The sequence below is a fragment of the Microcebus murinus genome, chromosome 7 (assembly GCF_040939455.1).
Source record: "Microcebus murinus isolate Inina chromosome 7, M.murinus_Inina_mat1.0, whole genome shotgun sequence".
Lineage (NCBI taxonomy): Eukaryota > Metazoa > Chordata > Mammalia > Primates > Cheirogaleidae > Microcebus > Microcebus murinus.
This window is the reverse complement of record NC_134110.1, coordinates 26,940,216-26,956,982: the sequence shown is the minus strand read 5'-3', so window position 1 is coordinate 26,956,982 and position 16,767 is coordinate 26,940,216. Positions and strand designations below refer to the sequence as shown.

The 16,767-nt window shown below is 61.3% G+C and overlaps 1 protein-coding gene across 2 annotated transcripts in view; it reads left to right on the top strand.

Annotated features, from left to right (window-relative positions):
- The window catches only part of ADGRB1 (adhesion G protein-coupled receptor B1), an 87,147-nt gene extending 79,625 nt beyond the window's left edge, over positions 1 to 7,522 (top strand). Inside the window, exons 27-31 of one of the 2 annotated variants that reach the window (XM_076004972.1) lie at positions 1,598 to 1,637; positions 4,063 to 4,748; positions 5,861 to 5,896; positions 6,132 to 6,239; positions 6,750 to 7,522. In XM_076004972.1, the coding sequence (XP_075861087.1) occupies positions 1,598 to 1,637; positions 4,063 to 4,748; positions 5,861 to 5,896; positions 6,132 to 6,239; positions 6,750 to 6,947 (1,068 nt within the window). In that variant the 3' untranslated portion in view covers positions 6,948 to 7,522. Of the gene's footprint in view, positions 1 to 1,597; positions 1,653 to 4,062; positions 4,749 to 5,860; positions 5,897 to 6,131; positions 6,240 to 6,746 lie in introns of both variants that reach the window. The other variant, XM_012751751.3, reaches the window with a different exon arrangement.
- Positions 7,523 to 16,767: the final 9,245 nt, after the last annotated feature.

Below are 16,767 nucleotides of genomic sequence, written 5' to 3'. Positions count from 1 at the left end.
GCCCATCCACACCCAGGACCTTGCACAGGGAGGGCTGCAGCCCAGGACCCCCCAAGCACTGGGCTCCTGTGTGTAAATGTCCCTCTGTCATCCCCCAAAGACACCCCCAGTTCGCCACACCCCAGCCTCAGCACCTTTTTGCTCACAGCCCTATGCCCAGGGCTCCTCCTGCCACCTCCATCACCTGACCTGCCCCTGACAGTGGTCCTCCTGCCTTGGCTCAACATGTGTGTTTGGAGGCTCATGTGCAGGGTGGAACCACACACCCTGCCTCGGCCCTGCAGGCCCCAGGGCCCCAGCAGCTGCTTGGCCTGGCTTTGTCTCAACCTAGCCTGCGGCTGGAGTGGCTTCCTGCCCCTCTCCGTTGAAGTGCACTTCCACCCCAGACAATGCTCCCTGCCCACTCTGGCTGGTCACCTCCTTCAGGGGGCCCTCCCTGATGCCCACCCCATCAGGCCACCTTTTAGGCCCTGGTCACAACCTGAGTGAACTCTCTGAATTGCCATTGGGAGTCTGCTGCCCACCAGCACAGAGTGACCTTGGCAGCAGGAGGTGTCCCCAGGTCTTCGAGTGCCCAGCTGCCTCATGGTGGTTGTGAGGGTCACAGGCAGGGCCTCAGCAGATGCCAGCATCCAGCCCCAGTGGGGGAGGGCCAGGTCCTCTGGTGAGAGCAGGCCACCTCCCGCTCACTGAGCAATGTCCAAGTGTGCCCACCAGCCCCCAGCCTCAGTGTCTCCATCTGGAAGGGAGCAGGTCTCACGGGCCCCAACAGATACTTTGTCTCTTGGGACACAATTTCCCCCTCCTCTGACGCTTCTCCTGGCCTGACCTCTACCCCCAGAGGGAAGGCTTTGTCTTCAGCCAACCCAGTTCCTGTGTTTGCAGGGAAGGAACCTTCAGGTTTGAGAGTAAGGGCCAGCCTGTCCCCTGGAGCCCTGTGGCCCCTGGAGAAGGACATGCCCAGGCTTGGATGGGTACCAAGAGCCACCCACTCCTGCACTGCCAGTGCTGCAGCCGAGACCATGCCACTGCCAGAGGGGTGGCTGACCTGGGCCCTGCCTCTCCCTCCCAGGGCTGTGGCAGCAGGTGGCCCTGGTGTGGAGTCCCTTGGAGGGATGTAGGGACAGAGGACAGTTCTGATATTGCAGGCCCTGGGGCTGCTCCTGAAGCTTGGGATGGGGAGACAGAGCCAGAGGGACTGGGGTCAGCTGCTCCGTAGACAACTTGGAGGGATAACACACGTGTGCCCCCCACACACACACACAGAAACACATGCATGCACTGACATACACATGCACACACAGTACTCTCACGCTCACATAGACATATTCATAGACACAGAGGCACTCCCGTATATACATACTCGCACGCATAAACAATGCACGCACACAAATGCGCAGGCTCGTACACATAGATACACTCACACACACACACAGGCAAAAGCATTCAGGCACAGTCACCACATGGGCATGTTGAGCGTGTGGACCCCTCACCCTCATGAGCGTGCCTGCACACACGCGTGCACACCCCCTGCCTCGCGCCACCCTGCAGGCGATAGCCCGTGGCCCTCACCCCCTCTGCTGTCTCTGTCTTGCAGACCGACTTCGAGAAGGATGTGGATCTGGCCTGTAGATCAGGTGAGCGCCTGACAGGTGAGAGCGACAGGTGGCCAAGCCGGCCCACTTGCTTCTTTCTCTTCACCCTGCGCATCGCATCCATCTCATCCACGCCCGCCTCCCCCGGCAGTCCTGATCTGAGTGGGAGACTCAGGACCCATGCAGTGGCCTCGGCTGCCATGCCCCCACCCCCACTTGCTCCCCTGAGGCTACAGGAGGGTCTGTGGGGCATAAGAAGAAGCTTCCAGAACACTGTCCTGAAACCTGTGCTCAGCAGGTGATGGTGGGGCTCTTAGAGGCCTCCCCTGCCTGATCCAGCACCTCCTCCCTCCACGATGGGCCTCCAGGCTACAAGCACAGCCCCATCTCAGCACCACAGCCCCTGCATCCACCCGCCATCCTCCTCGCGGGGCCACCCTCCTCCACCCTAGCCGTGCCCACCCACCTCCCGCCTGGTCTTCCTCCAGAGCCCATGTCTGTGTCGCCTTCATTTCTTCATCTTTAGTCTGAGCAGGGGGGAGAGTTGGGGAGAGGCGGGTCGAGCTTTCAGACTGGGGGGTCAATGGCAGTGGGAGGAAGTGGGGGGAAGGGCCTGGCACTGAGCCCCAGGCCTGCACTGGGCTTCCTGGAAGAAAGGAAGCTCCTCCCCGCACCCCCAAGTACCAGGCAACAATGTCTGCTCTTTCCCCAGCACTGGGAAATGGCCGGGCAGTGGCAGGTGTGTCTTTCTTGGCTGTGGAGGGGCCAAGTGGCCATGCTCTTTCAGGTGGTCAGATACTTTGAGGATCGCCTTCCCTGGAGTTGGTCTTGGTAGATGGTTTGGGACAGCCTGGGTGGGGAGGGATCCAGCCCTAAAACTCCCAAAGAGGTGACCCCAAGACTTGGGGCATCAGTGACGTGGCCCAGCCCTGCTTGGGTGTGCGCTGGCCTCTCCCAGCCCTTGTTCCTTCTTAGCGAGGTGGTCGTGGCACCGTCTGGGTTGTGAGCAGCGGGTGGGTATGTGGTGAGTGGCCACGGCAGGGTGGGGGCCGGGCAGGGTGGGGGCTGCAGGGTGGGGGCCGGGCGGCAGTGCTGAGTGTGTCCAGGGAGAGACCTTGCCCTGCAAGTAGAGGTGACCGAGGTGCCCAGCAAGGGACCTGGGGCCTGGAAGGAATGTCCGTCTGCAGCTGGTGTGTGCCGGGAAGGTGCCCGTGCCCATCCACTGTGTGCTCTGCCTATGGGAGCAAAGTGTGGGGGATGTGGAAGGTGGGGCCCCCAGCGCTAGTGGGCTGTGGGGTGGCCCTGGGACAGATGAGGTGGCCTTGACCCTTGGGCAGGGGTGAACAGCCTTGGTGGGGAAGGTGGCGGTGGGTGAGGGGCGAGGGCGGGGCTGAGGTGGGCAGAGTATTGCCGTCCAGAGTATGGGGAAGAGGACCCAGGTTGGTAGCCTGGGCACTCTGAGGGGACCAGAGAAAGGCATGGCCAGGACTGTGAGTGGCTGTTGGCCTGGGCAGCTGACCAGGCAGGAGGAGGGGACCAGGCCCAGTGTGGCTTGGGAGCCAGTCACCAGTCAGCATGCAGCAGGGGTGCGGAGATCAGGGCAGGCTTCCCAAGGAGGGGCCCTGACTGCGTCTTTGGAGAGTGGGACCCTGGAGAGGAGAAGGTGTGGAGGGTGGGCACCCATCGGGCGGGGGTGGCAGTTGTGGGCTCTCCCTGCTGGCCAGTGGAAGCTGACTTGATTGGCAGGTGGGATGTGGGGCAAACCGGAGCCCAGGTCAGGGCAGCCTGGGCCCGGTGCCACTGCGCAGAGAGAGGTTGCTGGGTGCAGGAGGGGGGACGCGCCTCCTAGGACCAGGTGGGCTTCAGGGCGGAGTCTGAGAGCAAGGCCAAGGCTTGCAGGCCATGAGGCGTGGCTGACACAGGAGGAGCTGTGACGGAAGGTACAGGGCCCCAGGGAGCCCAGCCGGGCCTCAGAGCCACCTGGGGAGCTGCTGATCTCCAGTCCGGGCTCACCCTCCCCTCGCTGACTCAGAGCGTGGTGCCAGGGCCGTGGGCGTCAGGAGCAGGCGGGGGCGGCGGGGCCTCTCCCATGGGAACAGGCTGTTCTGGCCACCATGGGGAGCCGTGTTCCTGCGCTTCTAGGCACCGAGGGCCACCCTTGACTGCTGGGGAGGGCAGTGTGTGAGTGACAGCCATTTGTCCTCTTGGAGAGCGTTCCGGGAGAGGCACCCCATGTGACAGTCGCATCTGAAAAGGCAATGGAACCACAGATGCCGAAGCCTCAGGCACAAGCGGGTGACACGTGCCCGAGGCCAGCCCCCAAGCCAGGGCCCAGCAGAACTTGGCCAGGGCTCTCAGGAGGAGGCAGCAGCACGGGGCCAGACTGGTCCATCTCCTGCTGGGGACCGCTTGCCCTGCCCTGACCCCCTCCACCTGTCCCTGCTGTCTCTCCCTACGGCCCCTGCAGTGCTGAACAAGGACATCGCGGCCTGCCGCACAGCCACCATTACAGGCACGCTAAAGCGGCCGTCGCTGCCCGAGGAGGAGAAGCTGAAGCTGGCCCACACCAAGGGGCCACCCACCAACTTCAACAGCCTGCCAGCCAACGTGTCCAAGCTGCACCTGCACGGCTCGCCCCGCTACCCCGGCGGGCCCCTGCCCGACTTCCCCAACCACTCGCTGACCCTAAAGAAGGACAAGGCGCCCAAGTCCTCCTTTGTCGGCGATGGGGACATCTTTAAGAAGCTGGACTCGGAGCTGAGCCGGGCCCAGGAGAAGGCTCTGGACACGAGCTACGTGATCCTGCCCACAGCCACGGCCACGCTGCGGCCCAAGCCCAAGGAGGAGACCAAGTACAGCATCAACATCGACCAGATGCCCCAAACCCGCCTCATCCACCTCAGCACGGCGCCCGACGCCGGCCTGCCTGCCCGCAGCCCACCCTCCCGCGAGCCACCCCCCGCCCAGCCTCCACCACCTCCGCCACCTCCACCCCCGCCACCCCAGCAGCCCCTGCCCCCACCACCCACCCTGGAGCCTGCACCCCCCAGCCTGGGGGAGGCAGGAGGGGAGCCTGCAGCCCACCCAGGACCCAGCACGGGGACGGGGACCAAGAACGAGAATGTCTCCACCTTGTCCGTGAGCTCCCTGGAGGTGAGGGGCAGGGTGGTGGGTGGACCCGGCCAGCAGGGCAGGTGGGGCCGCTGAGGGTTTTGCCTGTGGCAGCCAGGGTCACCCCTGCCAGTAAGAAGGGGCACAGGCATACGTGGGGTAGCTAGTGGCCGGCCCTAGCCCGGGACGCAAGTGTACACTCTCTGCCTTCCAGCCTGGCTCCCAGGCCCTGCGGGGCCCTCAGCATGGGGAGCTTGTGTGCAGCACGTGCTTGAAATGCCTGTTGTAATGTGGTCCCCACCCCAGGCCCAGAAAGGGTGGTCTTGCCCCATTTCAGAGGGGCTCAAGGGCCTCCCGAGCCAAGTGTGCGCCTGCGTGAGGAGCAAGTCTAGCTCACTGGGCGGCCAGGACAGCAAGTCTGTGTGCATGACCCGGAGCTTGCAGCGTCCCTGAGCCTCACCCAGCCTGCAGGACATGGGGCTCAGAGACGAGGCGGCACCTTGGGGAGCTCCCAGCCCCACCTAGGCCAGCTTCCACCTCCTGTCTCTCAGCCTCTGGTGATGCCGCCCTGTGTCCCCAAGTTCTCTATCAGGGCCCAGCATGTGGCTCTGCGTCAAGAACTCCCTGGCCCTGGGGAACATGTCCCGGGCAGGCCAAACCAGACCCTTGCTCAGTCCTGGTGCTGGTCCCTGACACCCAGTGTGTAGCTGGGGGGGCTGCGTCAAGTGGGGGGTGGCCTAGAGGCACACAGGCCCCTTTGAGCTGGAGGGGGAGGAGGGCAAGGGCTTCTGTGGTCACCTGGCCTAGGAGGACCTCAGACTGGCCTGGGAGGAGGGCACTGCCCTGGGACATACACCTGCCACCTGTCCCTATCACCTGGGGCCTCGTCTTTTGACCTTTCTTGCAGCCCCAGGGGCTCCACCCTGTGCCCGCAGCCCTTGGCTGGGCTCCCTGTGTCTCCGGGGAAGGGAGCCTGCCTTGGAGCCTGGGCACCTGGCGTGTACCCAGAACACACATCCCCAGGTCTCCTGAACGCAGACGAAGGGTTAGAGGGACTCTGGTCTCCACTCTTGGGCAAAGGGAGCCCTGGACTTGTGGTCTGGGAGACTTCAGGGAGCCCTTTGCAGATGCTCACGAGCCCCTTCTCCCTGCAGCGGCGGAAGTCTCGGTATGCAGAACTGGACTTTGAGGTGGGTCCTGAAGTCGCCTCCCCAGGCACTTAGGGCCAGACCTGCTCTGACCCCCATGGCCAGGCAGCTCAGGCAACTCCAGCAGGCGCGGAGGGGAGGGGAGACAGGATGTAGAAGGGCTGAGGGCCAAGTCCCCAGGGGCCAGGGGCAGGGTGGGTGGGGCAGATAGGCCGGTGCCCCCCTCTTGGCTCAGGACTCACTGCCAGCCCCCCACCCTGACCCCTGCCGCCTGCAGAAGATCATGCACACCCGGAAGAGGCACCAGGACATGTTCCAGGACCTGAACCGGAAGTTGCAGCACGCTGCAGAGAAGGACAAGGAGGTGCTGGGCCCGGACACCAAGGTCTGGAGGGCAGGGGGCAGGTGGGGGATCCCTTGGGTCAGGCTGCCTTCTTCCCTCTTCCCCACTTCTGCCCACTCCCACCTACTCCCTTCACTCATTCACTTGCTGTCATTCATTCCATCTTTCCTGAGGACGGGCCTGTGCCAGCCATGCTAGGAGAGCAGGGCACGCAGGTGTGGCAGGGCAGGAAGGCACACGATGCCCATTGCCACGCCAGGGCTGGGGCAGGAGGTGCTGATTGGGCAGGAGCCCGCTCCCAGGGCTAGGGGGCTATACGGGGGCTGGACAGGGGTGGGGCCTCCAGGCTGCCCTTCCCTGCAAGCCCCCCAGACCCTGCCCCAGTCCTGGGAGCTGCACCCCTGGCAGAGTCTGGGGGGTGATGTGCTCACACCGCTGCCCCTCTGCTCCGCCGCCCCTGCAATCCTCCCGCCGGCTCTGGTCCCTCCTCACTCTCGTGGTTCCTGTCTACCTCCCTTGTCTCCTGCTCATCCACCGCCGGGACCCCAGCAGCCAGAAAAACAGCAGACACCCAACAAGCGGCCCTGGGAGAGCCTTCGGAAAGCCCACGGGACGCCCACGTGGGTGAAGAAGGAGCTGGAGCCACTGCCGCCCTCCCCGATGGAGCTGAGGAACGTGGAGTGGGAGAAGTCGGGTGCCACGATCCCGCTGGTGGGCCAGGACATCATCGACCTCCAGACCGAGGTCTGAGCGGGCGGGCGGCGGCCACGCACTGGGCCACGGAGGAGGGATGCTGCTCTGCCCACTTGTGCCACAGGACGGGCACAGACACGCTCACGGGCGGCGGGCCAGCCCGCGCCCCAGCCTCAGGGCGCTCGGACGGAGGTGGCCAGGCAGAGGGCCCGCAGTGCTGGGACCAGAGCCAGATGGAGGACAGGAGGCGGTGGCCAGGCCAGTCACAGGGCTCCAGAGGCCAAAGGTGCCTCAGACTCTGCCCTCCTCGGGCCGAGCCCCGGTAGGCAGGCGGGCTGGCGGCCGAGGACAGTGGACGGGCCCAGCGTGGCCAGCGTCCCCAGGATGCCTGCCCGAGCAGCTGCTGCTCAGCCCGGCCGGCCTGGCACCGTTTTTTAGACACCCCCACCCCTCGGGAAGCAGCCAGCCCCTACACCTTCCAGGGCCCTGGGCCCCCAGACCCAGGCGGAGAGCACAGCCCTCTGACCCATGCAGCCCCCAGGGGCAGGACTGAGCCCCCTCCAGGAAGAAGCAGGGGGGAATCTATTTTTTCTCTCCTTTTCTTTTCTTCAATAAAAGGAATTAAAAACCCACATCCTCCCTGTGTGGCTTTCCTCTGTGCAGCTAGCATGCCCTGGCAGGGCCCTGGCTGCCGGGGTGAGCTTCGCTGACTGGCCTTGGTGTCCCCTTGTCCTCCGCAGGTAGGGCCAGGGGAGGCCAGGTAGGCCCTGCAGCTCCTGCCGCCCTGCCCTGGGCCGGGACATCTGGGCTTTGGACTCCCAGGACAGCAGTCATGTGGCCCCCCAGGTGTCCAATCTGCCAGGGAGCCCCACTCCTCCCTCCTGTCCCCCAGCATGTGGGCATCAGGCAGCCTCAGCCCCTCGGTGGGGACACATCTGACATCCTTGTCCCCTGAGTTCATTTTCAGGAGGGACAGTCAACAGTGGAGACAAAGCACAGGAGCAGGTGCCAGTGGGGGGAGGAGCCTCAGCCTCAGGGCTCCTGCCTGCATCCCACCATCCTCAGTGGGTCCCCATCTCCCGTGGCCCCCGGCCCTGCTCTGCCTGCCCCAGGCGAACTCCATCCCTGGGCAGTTTTGTCCCCAGGCCGGGATCCTGTCTGCCTGGGGGCGGGTGTGAGGGGCACATGTGAACATGCCCAGAGCCCCCACATCAGAGGTGCTTCCCTGCCCTGCCCCACCCCATCCTGTCCCAGGGCCCCCAGGTCTCTGAGGAGCTTTGAGATGCGCGTCCTGCTTCTCTCCGCCTGTCCAGCAGGGGGCGGCTGAGCCCTGGCAGGAAGTCTGGCTGGGCGGGAGCAGGAGGAGCAGCCAGGCTGGGGGACACTAGGGTTAGCCAGGCCTCCTCCCTCAGACCGTGCTCCCCACCTTGGGGGTCACCAGGGCCCGAGCAACTGTGCCTAGACAGGCAGGGGCTGACCCCGTGGGGCCCCTCCTCAAACCCCACAACTCCCAGCTCCCTCTGGGCCCCTAGAGGCAGTGGACAGAGGCTGCCAGCCGAGGACAGAGGGTGTGCAGGGTGGACCGTTGGGAGGCCCCAGGACCCCAAGACTCTGGCCCCCAACCATGTCATCCAAAATGAAAACATCGCCAAGCCCAGCTACAAAGGCGGGCACGGCCTGGCCTCGGCCCTCTGAGGCCATGCGGGGCCTCGTCACGCCCTCTCTGTCGAGCGCCTGTGCATGTCCCGTGTGTGGACATGGGTGTGAACCCCCGAGGGCTCACCACAGTGGGGACGGCATGGGGAAGGTGCCTGGTGGGCATGGTGGGCAGTGACCACAGTGACTGAGGGTGATCGTGGATGATCACCAGTGAGCAAAGGTGACCACGGGTGACCGCGCTGAGTGGGAGAGTGGTGAGTGGACAACAGGGAGGGAGGGCAGTGTGTCTGCAGTGGCCAGAGGAGACGGTGCACAGGCCCGGTGGTGGCAGTCAGAAAGCACAGTCCCGGAGCCACAGATCAAAACGCCCCCAAACCTGAATGTTTGGTGAGATTTGGCAACAAAACCTGACCAAAACTGAGCCAGGCTCCACATAGTCCTTTTGAACCCCAGAATGCACGAGTCCATGGGCTGCAGGGAGGTTCACGTAGGTTACTGTGGCCCCTCCAGGATGTTCAGTGAATGTCACACACATCGCACTCTCTCTCTGAACCCAGACAGATCCCGAATCCCAGACCCATCAGTCCCTGGGTTTCCGGTGCCAAGCTGTGGGCTACGGTCATGTCCTCATCTTTCTGCAGTTACAGAGGAACTTGGGGGCATGTGGAGAAAGCACCCAGGGCCGGCTCCCCTCCTGCGGAAGAAAGCACACGGCACAGGCCAGGGTCTGAGGGCTGGGCTTGCACTCGGGTCACCACTGTTCTCGTGGAGTGGCTAGGGTAGCTCCCTGACCTCCCCAGCCCCTGCTCACACCCAGCACCACTTGCAACTGAAGCTGCAACAAAACAAAATACAACAAAAAAAAACAGCAACAAGGACCCAAACCACACATTTCCTGCACTCAAGGGGAACAACTCAGGACAGTGTGCACTGCTGGGGCCAGGCCTCAGCATGTGGCTAGGATCTGGGTTCAGTGCAGGACCAGGGTCAGGGTTCAGTGTGTGGCCAGCATCAGGGCTCAGTGTGTGGCCAGGGTCAGGGCTCAGTGTGTGGCCAGGATCAGGGCTCAGTGTGTGGCCAGGATCAGGGCTCAATGTGTGGCCAGGATCAGGGCTCAGTGTGTGGCCAGGGTCAGGGCTCAGTGTGTGGCCAGGATCAGGGCTCAGTGTGTGACTGGAGTAAGGACTCTGTGTCAGCATGGTCAAGTCTCAGTCTGTGGCCAGAGTCCGGTTTCTCCTCCAATGTGTCCCTCCCTCCCAGGAGGCCGGGTCTGTGCTGGGAGAGGCTACATCCCATGTCCCTGCCCCAGTGTTCACAGCGGTTCGACACTCCACGACATCCTCTCGCGATGACTCATCACAGAAATTACTGTCTGTTCCGTGTCTCTCAGAGCAGGGAGCCAGCCAGAGATGGCCCCACAGGATTTGTTGAAACCCTTGATCCCTGCTCGGGTCTGCACAGTCACCTTGTGGCACAGCTGGCTGGTGCTTGGGTCAAGGGCCATGGAGATGCTCAGAGCTAGGCAGGTGCCTCCCCTCAGACTGGGGCTGATTTCCCTCTCTACCTCAGCCAGCTGTTCAGAGTCATGTGCTCTGAGCCAGGCAGGGACCATGATCCTAACTATAGCTGAGGACACCCAGACTCAGGGTGGCCAAGGGATGCTGCCAGTGTCCCACAGGCAGGAGAGCAAGGCTGCACCAGGAACCCAGCTCTCCTGGCTCTAATTCTGGACCATCCCCACAATGGCTGGCTTTCCCAAGACCAGCAGTGGCATCTCCATCTGCCATTCCCTCCACCAGAAGCCACTTCTCTCCCATGGACTCCAGAGCTGGCCACATCATCAGAAAGATCTTCATGGGCCTTGTGTTCTCTTGGTTGTCTCGGCCTCCTTGTGTAAGTGCCACCCTCCTTGGCAGCCTGTCACTGCTGAAGCTGAGAGCACCTCCCCTGCCATCATCAGCACCTAACCCCGCCCTAGGGAGGGCCATGAGCCTGAGAATGGTGGTGGCCACCATGAGTGGCATGAACACTGGGAGGCCAAAGGTGGTGATAGATTTGTGGCTAGATCTGGGACAGGAAATGGTGGTGGTGGTGGTGATTGTGATAGAACTGATTATGGTGGTGATGGTAGTGATGGTGGTGGAGAGAGATTTTGGTGGTGGCAATGCCTAAGACAGCAGTCACCATGATCTCCGTTGCTGGTGCTGGTGCTTATGGGATTGGAAATGATTATCTCACCAGCTTACTCTGTCTCCCACTTCTACAGACAGAGTGTCTGGAGGATGGATGAATGGATGGATGGATGGACAGATGAATGGATAGATGGATGGATGGAGGGGTATGTGGATGGGTGAGTAGGTAGATGGATGAATGGTTAGATGAATGGATGGATGGATGGATCGATGACTAGTTAGATTAATGGATGGATGGATGGGTATGTGGATGGGTGGGTAGGTAAATGGATGATGAACAGATCAATGGATGGATGGGTGGATATGTGGATGGGTGGGTAGGTGGATGGATGGATGGACAGATCAATGGATGGATGGATGGATGGATGGATGGATGGATGGATGGATGGATGGATGGATAGATGGATGAGCGGGTAGGTGGATGGGTGGGTAGATGAATAAATAGAAGGATGGATGGATGGATGGGTAGAGGAATGGAAGGAAGGATACATAAGGACAAAGACTAGAGTCTCTGAGTCACCTGGGGGGTGGAGCCAACAGGAGCAGCAGCCGCCCAGGCACTGTGCATGTTGTCAGCACCCACACTCCTGAGATGTGGAGGAAGCTCCTTCTCACCTGACTTCTGTCTCTCCTTCTCCTTCCTGTCACCGACACAAACAGTGCCTAAGGTTTCCCCGCACCTGCCCCGAGTGGCCTTGCTTCTAGGCAGGCTAGAGGCTCCTTCTGACGAAGCCTTTCACAGGCACCTCCCTTACCCCACTTGCCTGGCCCCCACCCAGCAGCAATCAAGCCTGCTGTCAGGAAGTCCTTCCTTAAGTCTGACCTACATGGTTTGCACTGCAGTCTGAGAGGGCTCCCGTTCCCCTCAGCAGATTCTCTTCCTCAGTTCTTACTCATCCTGTCTGTACATTCCGACTGGCCACCCTCTCACCCATGTGTGGCTGCTCCATGCCCATTTAGAGGGTCCACCCCCCACCTCTCCTGGACCCTCCATGCTGAGCCCACCCACCTCCCCTGGCCCTGCTTCCCATGGGGCTTGACTCCAGACAGGAGCAAATGCAGTGTGCTTCCTGCTCCAGGATTGGTTCCAGAACCCTCCACTAGCCAGGAGTGCCCCACAGCGCTGCTCCCAGGCCTTGGAGCGCACTGAACCAGGAGGGGCCCCAGGCCTCCGCCACATTACTGCTCTGCTTCCTGCTTCCTGTGGACTGGGGGGCCTTGGACCCACCTGTAACTGGGGTCCCCCTCAGAGATGGTGCAGGTCCCCTCCCTGGACCCCGTGTGGTGTGCCTCTATCCACCGGGACATCCTGTGTCCCCAGCTGGGTCTGCTCAGAGTGGCCCACGGAGGGGCCCAAAGGAAGGTGAGACCCTGGCACAGGGGCCTGGGTGGGAAGTTCAGCCTTGTGCCCCCACCACCTGGGCACCCGGGGCCGGCTGCAGTTAGGGGCCAGGCCCGCTTCTGGCCCTGCCTCAGGCCCTCCCCCTCTGGGCCTCAGTTTCCCCACAGGAGCCTCAGGAGAAGGTCTGGCTGGTTTCCGAGAGCCTTCCAGGGCCAGCAGTCTGTGACTCGGCACTTGTCGAGGTGTTAGGAAGCAGCGGGCTCCCGGAGTACCCTGTCAGGCCCAAAAATAACCAGGAGGCAGGAACATCCCCGAATAGCTCGTGAACAAGTCACCCGCCTCGTGCGCAGCGGAAACGGCACCAAATAAGGCCATGGCAGAGCCGGAAGCCCAGCCAGAGCCGCCACCAGGCATGGCAGCTGCCAGCACCCCAGGGTCTCACGCAGAGTCCGGGCCACTGGGTCGGGGGGCCTGGCAAGTCTGGCTCGTTCTAAGTGTCCAGAGCCCACCGGGGATGGAAGCTCTTTTCATTTGGGATTCTGGAATTTATAATTATGGAATCTAAGAATTTACTATTCTAGAAACTTTTATTTAAATGTATGGAATCTTAGAACAACCAAAATCAGACATCTGCCCCAATCTCAGAGGACACTGGCTCCAAACGGCCACAGGACCTCCTGAGGGCAGGTGGCCTTCCCTCCCCACACCCATGCCCGGCCTCCTGGGAGAAGAGGGACCCCAGCTCAGAGTGGCGAGGCAGCTGGGTGCCCCCGCGGGCCAGCTGTCCCGGGAAGGCAGAGGAGGTGTTGTGGGCTCAAGACAGCTCTCTGGGAACACCATATGGACCCCGCCCAGGAGGGGGTGGCAGGGAGGCAGGAAGCAGCACCCCCTCAGCAGCCTCCTGGGCTTTCTCCCCTGCAACTCCAGGGGCCACATACCAGGAATCCGGGACGGTTTGGGTGCTGGTGACACAGGGGCCAGTCCCTGGCTGGTCTCTTGGTGTGCACGGGAGTGGGGTGCTCCTCCACCTGCCCCCACCCACCTCTCCTCTCTGTCCTCCCTGAGCCCTCCCAGCCCATGTTGAGGCTCAGGGACCCCCAGCCATTAGAGGGAAAGCAAGTGATGGACTCCAACCAGTCCCCCCAAGGGACAACGCTTCACCTCCCTGTGGACAAGGAGGCTGGGGGTCCAGGGCAGGAAAGGGGAGCTATGACAGGTCCTGGGGCCTGCACTGTCAGAGAGGAAGAGGGGCACAGCCAGGGGACGGGAGCTGGAGAGCAGGAAGGGGTGCAGAGCAAGGACAGGCCCCCAACCCTACAGGCTTCCTGGAGCAGGGGACTGGGCTGAGCCTGGAGGTGGAGGTGGGCGGCACCAGGGGCAGGTTTGGAGGCTGCTGCTGATGGTACAGGAGGGCGCCAGCCCTCGGAGGTCTAGGGGACTGAGGTGCTCCACAGAGCCCCACCTGCCGGGCAGGAAGAGTGGCCCAGCTCTCAGGCCTGCCCCCGGGGTGCTGCTCTGGCCCACCCAGGTCACTAACAGGTCACTAGGAAGGGTTATGGCCAGAGACACACTGCTGGGGCCTGGATCCCTGCTTGGCCAATCCTCCAAATGTCCTGATCCCTGGATCCCTGTCCCCCACCCCTGACTCTCGCCAGCCTCTGGGCGATTCTGCCTGTGGCTGCCAGAGGGCGGCTGGCACCAAGGCTTGGGGCTCCCTCTTCACGGGTCTGACCTCACCCCACCCCTGGCTCTGAGTCCCTCCAAAGTCACCATATGCCCTACACCAGGCCTTGGCCTGGGGGCTGGTCCCCCTCAGGGTGGGCCATGGCCTGTGGGATCTGACTGCAGGTGGACTGGAAGGGGCCCACCAGAGCACACTGGGGACGGTCCACAGACCACCTTCCCTGCTTCCAGGCACACCTGCGATGTGCCAGGAACAGGCCACCACTGCAGGAGCGGCCGTCAGAGTGAGCGGGTGGGCGGCACGGAGAGGCCAGTGGGGCCAGGCTGAGAAGGGCAGCGGCGCCAGGCCCCGCTCGTCTGATGCAGCACCGCTCGTGCATGCGCCAGGCTTGCAGGGACGCTGGGGGTAGCACTGGGGCTCCCGGTGGAAGCTCCCAAAGAAGGGGGCCTCGGTGAGGACAGGAGCCACCTGCGTCCTTACCACAGCACCTATGAGGGGCTGAGGCTCGGGGGCAGCAGGTGCTATCATCATGCCCTTCCTTCACAGAAGAGGACACGGAGGCAGAGGGTGGGCGACGTGCCTGAGGCCGCAGGCGGAAGCCGGTGTGGGGGTTTGCACACAGGCGTCAGGCCGCAGCAGCACACCTGTCAGGAGGGACACCAAGCACAAGGTATTTGTAATGGTGGAGCACTGTCGGAAAAAATAGAGCAGTTTCCGTTTCCAAACTAAAGACAAAACAAGAAGTAAGACCTCATGCGACGTAAAATATCTGGGCCTGGACTTCTTGAAGAGCTGACTGAAAGGAAAGTCTGCCTGGGTCCAGGCCAGGCCGGGGCAGTCTCAGGTGGAGGTGACTACGGCTGCGTCACTCCAAAGCTGCACCTGCTTCATGCCCCGCCCCCCACAGTCTCCAGGAGCAGCTGGGGAGCTGTGCTCTCTGCTCCACTGGGTGCAGGCCCACCCGGCCTCCCCCCACCCCACCCCACCCTGAGAACTGGACTGGGACAGTGGGAGGGCAGGCAGAGACACCAAAAGGAAGTTTGTCTCTATCTTTACCCCTTTTCTTGGCCTTGGGCCACTAAGCTTTCAAAGCTGCTTCCTCACCCTCTTCCAAAGAGTGACACAATGGTGTTGTTTTAGGCACTGTGACAGGTCGTGGGGAGCGGAGGGTTCTTGGCAGGGGAAGGTGCTTTCCCATCAACCCCCAGGGCAGCCAGTGGTTCTGCCCAGAACAAAGCCAGCTCCGCACACACCCACCCCATGGAAGGAAAGTGGCAACCCAGGGCCACTGGCAGGGTATCTGCTGGCTTGTCCCAGAGAACTCTGGGCAGCCCCCCAGGCAAAGGGGCTGTGTCTCCAAATGCTAGTTTGTAAACAGATGTTTGGAAGCCGTCAAGCAGGCCTTCGCAGGGACGCTGTGGTGGTGAGGGTGTCAGGCTAGCCCACAGAGGCCCCACGGACTGTGACAGGGGCCAAAGATGGGGCTTCCAGAGTCAGCTCGGAGCAAGCCTACACACACAGTTCCCCTTCTCAGGCCTCAGATCAACAAAACCCCTTAGGGCACTGACCTGTGACATGATAATTGGAAAATAATCATTAAAAGATACTAAAGTGTGAATGATTGAAATGATAGCTACATAACCTGCACAGGAATATTGCTCTTCATCTCAAAAGGACATTTAGAAATCCAAGCACACTTCTCTTTTGGTAGACTATATTATGCCAAGGTACAGTGGCCTGCGGAGGGGGCGTCACCAGCAGGAAATGAGCCCAAATTGCAGCTTCCAGATCTGCTTCTGGCTTTCTCTGCCTTTACTGCTAAGAGGAGTTCTGGGTGGTGGCTGCTGAGAGCTTTGGTGTTGGGAAGGGGTCAGGGAAGCTGGGGCTGTTGGAGTGGCTGGAGTGGCTAACCATGCAGACAGGCAGTCTGCAGAGTGGGCATTTCCAAATCAGGACCACCAGCGGCTCCAACTGTGCGCACAGGTGCCAGTGGGATTCTAAATCCCCCAGGTGAGCCCAGGCTCTGGGCTCTCACATTCACTGTCTCCTGGGGGCTCTCAGCCCACACTCTGAGCAGGGAACCCCACAAGAAAACAGGATCAGAAACAACGTCAGGGCACTTATATTTTCCAAGTCACAGAGTGGTGGCCAGGGATTCAGATCTGGCTGAAACAGGGTTTAAAATTTACTGTTCTAGTAAGGAGATTTCTCAAAGAACTAAAAATAGAACAACCATTTGGATCCAGCCACGCCACACTGGGTATCTACCCAAAGGAAAAGGAATCATTGTATCAAAACGACACAGGCACTCACTCATATGTTTGTCACAGCACTAGTCGCAATAGCGAAGATTTGGAATCAACCTATGCCCATCAGTGGAAGATTGGTAAAGAAAACGTGGGGTGTATACACCATGGAATACTACTCAGCCAGAAAAAGGAATGAAATCCCGTCTTTGTGGCAACATGGATGGAACCGGAGGCTGTTATCTTAAGTGAAATACCTCATCACTCAGAAACAGAAAGTCAAATACTGCATGTTCTCATGTGTAAGTGGGAGCTACATAATGGGTACACGGGGACACAGAACGTGGGACAATGGACACTGGAGACTTGGAAGGGCAGGAGGGTGGGGAGGTGAGAGGTGAGAAATTACTTAATGGGTACAGTGCACACTGTTTGGGTGACGGCCACACTAACAGCCCAGACTTTACCACTATACAGCACATCCATGTAATGACACTGGACTTGTGCCCCCTAAATCTATATTTAAAATAATTTACTCTTCGAACCAATCCCAGTATTTAGAAACTGAGGGATTTCATGCAAAAGTCGGGCTTTCTGACTCCTCTGCGGAGGGCTGCCTCTCTGGGCCACATGCTACCAGGGGAGTGAGGGCTGGAGCCAGGTGAGGCTGTCCCTTCTAGACCCGAGAGCAGTCCCCAGTCCCACCTGTGTGGCCGCCGTGGGTGCTCTAGTCTGCAGCCCCTGCTCTGGTGTC